The sequence below is a fragment of the Pocillopora damicornis genome, chromosome 7 (assembly GCF_964200805.1).
Source record: "Pocillopora damicornis chromosome 7, jaPocDami1.2, whole genome shotgun sequence".
Classification (NCBI taxonomy): Eukaryota; Metazoa; Cnidaria; class Anthozoa; order Scleractinia; family Pocilloporidae; genus Pocillopora; species Pocillopora damicornis.
In genome coordinates this window covers 22,668,413-22,672,630 of record NC_142676.1, presented here as the reverse complement: position 1 = coordinate 22,672,630, position 4,218 = coordinate 22,668,413, and the positions used below count along the sequence as shown (strand labels likewise).

At 38.2% G+C, this 4,218-nt stretch overlaps 1 protein-coding gene across 1 annotated transcript in view; it reads left to right on the top strand.

Moving 5' to 3' along the window:
- Window positions 1–2,921, top strand: part of LOC149043163 (uncharacterized) — a 4,013-nt gene extending 1,092 nt beyond the window's left edge. The window contains exon 2 of the mRNA XM_089213702.1: window positions 1–2,921. This exon is cut by the window's left edge and continues 645 nt beyond it. Within this exon, the coding sequence (XP_089069828.1) occupies window positions 1–629 (629 nt within the window). The 3' untranslated portion in view covers window positions 630–2,921.
- The last annotated feature ends 1,297 nt before the right edge of the window (window positions 2,922–4,218 follow it).

The following is a 4,218-nucleotide window of genomic DNA, read 5'->3' as shown; positions in this document are numbered from 1 at the left end:
TTGCCAACAGTTATCATTTAATTGGAGACGCACATTTTGCGCTAAATGACTTTACGTCGGCCCTTCAGTCCTTTCAGTGTGCTCTAGACATCCGTCTAAAGGTGTTTGGAGAAGAACATTGTGGCACAGCTGACAGTTACCATTCCCTTGGAGAAACGTTTTATACTCTTAATGACCTTACGCCAGCCTTTCAGTCGTTTCACCATGCGCTAAGTATCCGTGTAAAGTTGTTTGGAGAGGACCATTCAGAAACAGCTGAAAGTTATCATACGCTCGGTGTCACAGAATATGCACAAGGGAACTACTCTTCTGCTCTTAATTTCTCCCAGAAGGCACTTGATATCAGTCATAAATTATTTAGAGGAGATAACCAAGACACAATCGAAATTTACTTAACATTAGGAGCTATACATTATCAGCTGGGCAACTTTGATTCTGCGGTTCAGTCTTTCCAAAGTGCTCTTGTCACTGGACTTAAACTCATCGGAAAAGACCACTCGAGAAGAGCTGATAATTACAACTCCCTCGGGGACACACAGCACGCCAAAGGGGACTTCAATTCAGCCGTTGAATCATACAAGAACGCACTCCACATCAAGCTCAAACTACTTGGAAAATCACGCAAATAGCGGCACGATTGAGGTCGTATCAATCCACTGTGAAGCATTGAACAGAAAGAAAAACACTATTTTGTGAACAGTAAAGTACATTATAAGTTAGGCCTCAGCCATATTCTCAATTTTATACAATGTTTGGTGTACAGTCTTTAGGTAGATTGCTTTATTGGTTTTTTTTATGTGCTTTAGCACAGCTTTAGGGAGATTTGGAGGACACGCTATGAAAGCAAACGCTGAGGATCGCAAAAGTACCTAGTGCAGACAAGAAGGATGTGGGTGAGTGGAGAAAAAAATTGCCCGCGCTACACTATGTTACATCTAAATTTGTTTTTATCTAAAGCGCTCCATTTCCCGATCCTAAAATTTAACCGCATAGCGAGAGCAAGCATTCTACTCCAGTCTCTTAGGTGCATTTTACATCATATACAAAACTGTTTACAGATGATTCGTGTTCCAAGATGTAATTTCTATAAAATACGTGCGCAGCAATGACAAAATTATTTTAGACTCCATAAGAACAATTATAAAACGCTACTTTTATGTTGTTAACCAAAACTATAATAAAATTCTCGAACGCGATTGGTCATCAACAGCCCGATTTGCGCGTCATGCGCCCGCGCTGTTGTCTCACATTCCGCCGAGTTAACTGTTATTGTTGATTTTTTTTTATGCGAAAACGCATAACCGATGTCTAGTTTCTTTCTCAACTTTTTTCATAGTTTTGATTAATTGGTAACAGGACTTCCAAAAATAGCGCGGGCGCGCTGTCTAACCTTCGTCTGTATTGACTTTTTCATGCTTTTTTCATGTAAATTTTTAAATAGTAACAACACGAGTTCTCGTGCATAAATAAGCACATGATTTCGAGTGCAATTTAGGATATATCAGCACGAGTAAATTTTTCTAAGGCTAACCAAATTGCACGATCCTGTAAGGCTCGTGCGAGTTGTAGTCTTTGAAAAATATACTCTCGTAATATTTCCCGTCTTTCGTGCGAACTGTTATGTAAAACTCCTCGAGAAAAGTCTCCGGTTCATACTTTCAGTCCGTTGTTTTCCCTTTGTCAGGTGTTTTTGTTATTAGCCTCTTCTCTCAAACTCTGAATTAAAACGTTGTTACTATCTCCTCACCTAACCACCATTTTGTTTTGTTGTGTTTTCGCGACTTACCTGTCAACCAATTAAATTTAAACTTTCTGCACTCAATTTCAGCTTTCTGCTCGCAATTTTAGCTTTTTTCACTGTTTGGGATTAATTCACGTGTTCTCATCCAATAAGTATGCTGAAAATTTTGCAAAGACTACAAATTGCACGCGCTCTACGGGCTTGTGCAATTTTGTTGTCATTGAAAAATTTACTCTGGCTTATTGACACCAAATTGCACTCGAAATCATGTCATTACCTATACTTATCGCATCCATTTTGAAATCACTAGTGATCTTTGAAATCTTATTGGCTCTCACTGGTGCGATTTATTAAAAAATTTTCAAAAAATTTCACACGTAGATATTTACAGAATAAAACAAACGTTTACGGTTGTCAATATCGAAACATAATTACTCACCTTAATCCACACAGCTATTTTAAAATAAGTATTATGGATCTTTTGTTCTACTTAACAAATAGATTCCATGTTGCTATGCGTCGTACAGCTGTAACAGATCACAGATGATGTCAAAAGGTGGTAAGAACAAAAAAGTGTTACACGAAGCGCCATCACAGATTTCCTGATTTCCTTCTGTATTACTGTACAGACCTGTAGCAACAGACATAGGATCTATTTATTTTAAATCATAAAGAAGCGAAAAATGTTTAAGTGTGGTGCTCGGAAAAAATTTTTCTTTTATTTTTTGCCCATGAAAAGGGTTCAGGACACATGTTCCAAAATTAGTTTAGTTGTTTTCCGATTCTCTTTTTTTGCTTCGCCACAAGCCAAAAATGATTTTTGGCCAGACCACCTCTGTGAACAGCGATCGAAAGTGTCAATTTCAAAGATTTTGTCCAGCACGCAGCGACTGCAACAATGTAGCTCACGGAATTTTATCTTGCTACAAGTTACAAGGTGTATTTAGTTAGTTCACAGACAAAATATGGAAACTTCAGCTGAAATATTTTTCTTACCAGCGTGATCAGAGGAGACCCTTCTCTTCGACCTTAATTTGCATATCAAAAATTCACTACTTTGTACGAAAGAATTCTCAAAATGCAGGCGTTAATCGGCCTGAAAAAGCATATCAGTGCATAGTTTATACACCAATGAGGTCACTGATTGCCTCAAAACCCGCGGGTATATCTCAAGCTTCCATATACCAACTTCTTAAAAACAACGCAAATCCATGTGTTTGCTCAATTGCGCTGGTGTCAAAGATTATTTGCATGATTCTTGGAATCGACCAAGATCTCCTTTTGACAGTTCAAACTTCGTTCGTTTATCTTCTACGTTGAGGATTTTAGGTTTCACAGCAACTGAATGGAGATTAGATGCCGAGTTGTCCTAAGACGTTGCGTAAACGTGATCGGTCGTAACGCTTGCGCGCTTGCGTGACTTACAAAGTAGACAAAGGTGATCGGAAGGCGCCTTCTCGATAATTTACGTTGAAATATCAGGTCATGAACTATGCACTGTGTGGAGAAGATCAAAATTAAAGAATAAAATTTGGCACTCTGGTCATAACAGACATATCACGTTGCTTAAAAGGACACAAAAACAAGTTAAAATAGGTTGCATTGTTTATATTTACAAAACAACACGCATACACTCCGAAACAATTCTTGCAGTTTCTCCCGAGATTTAGTATGCAGAACCCGATGAACTAACCCTCTTTCTGCAAATTTGATTCCGTCATTAATGATGTGACGCTCTTATGTACCACAACGGTTTTGAGCGACAAACTTGACATTTCCCTGCGACCATCAAAATCAACTGGACAGACCCAGCTTGATATATTGCGTGACGTGATTGTGCAAACTTTTCTCTTTGTCATACGACCTCTTTCGCAGGTTCTACGAGTTGGAACCAAAATTAGTTAATGTAACGAATTAGAATCGAAAGTTATTCAAATGGACTGAAGAATTTTATATCTTAATGAGAATTTTATCGTTTAAATGCTTACTTGATTCACGGAAAGCAAAGATTGGAGTGGCTTTGGGTATTTCAGCCCTGATTTGGAAAAAATAAAACAGTTAGTGGTATGTTCTATACACCAGAACACCTGAAAGGACACTGGAAATGTAGTAAAAGTATTTTTTAGCATCCAGAGCAAAAAGAAGAATGTGAGGCAGTGAAAGGAGACTGAGTTTTCAACGCCATTTATCGTAAAAGCTGCCACCAGCTTGTTATTGAACTCACTAAAATTTACCTGGAAGGCATTAGCTTTTTTTGTCGCGAAACTCGTGGATTTTAAAACTTTGAAACGGCGTCCGATGAATCCTGAAACTGGATTTTGAGTCCATTGGTAAACTATGCCAGCTGGTCTCACGAGCAGATCAAGCTCTAACGAAATTTGACAGTTTTGTAGTATTAAGCGGATGCAAAAATCGAGACAAAAATTCGTCATGCACAATTTGTCCTTTGATTTTGTCAAGAGAATTCTGGTTTTGTC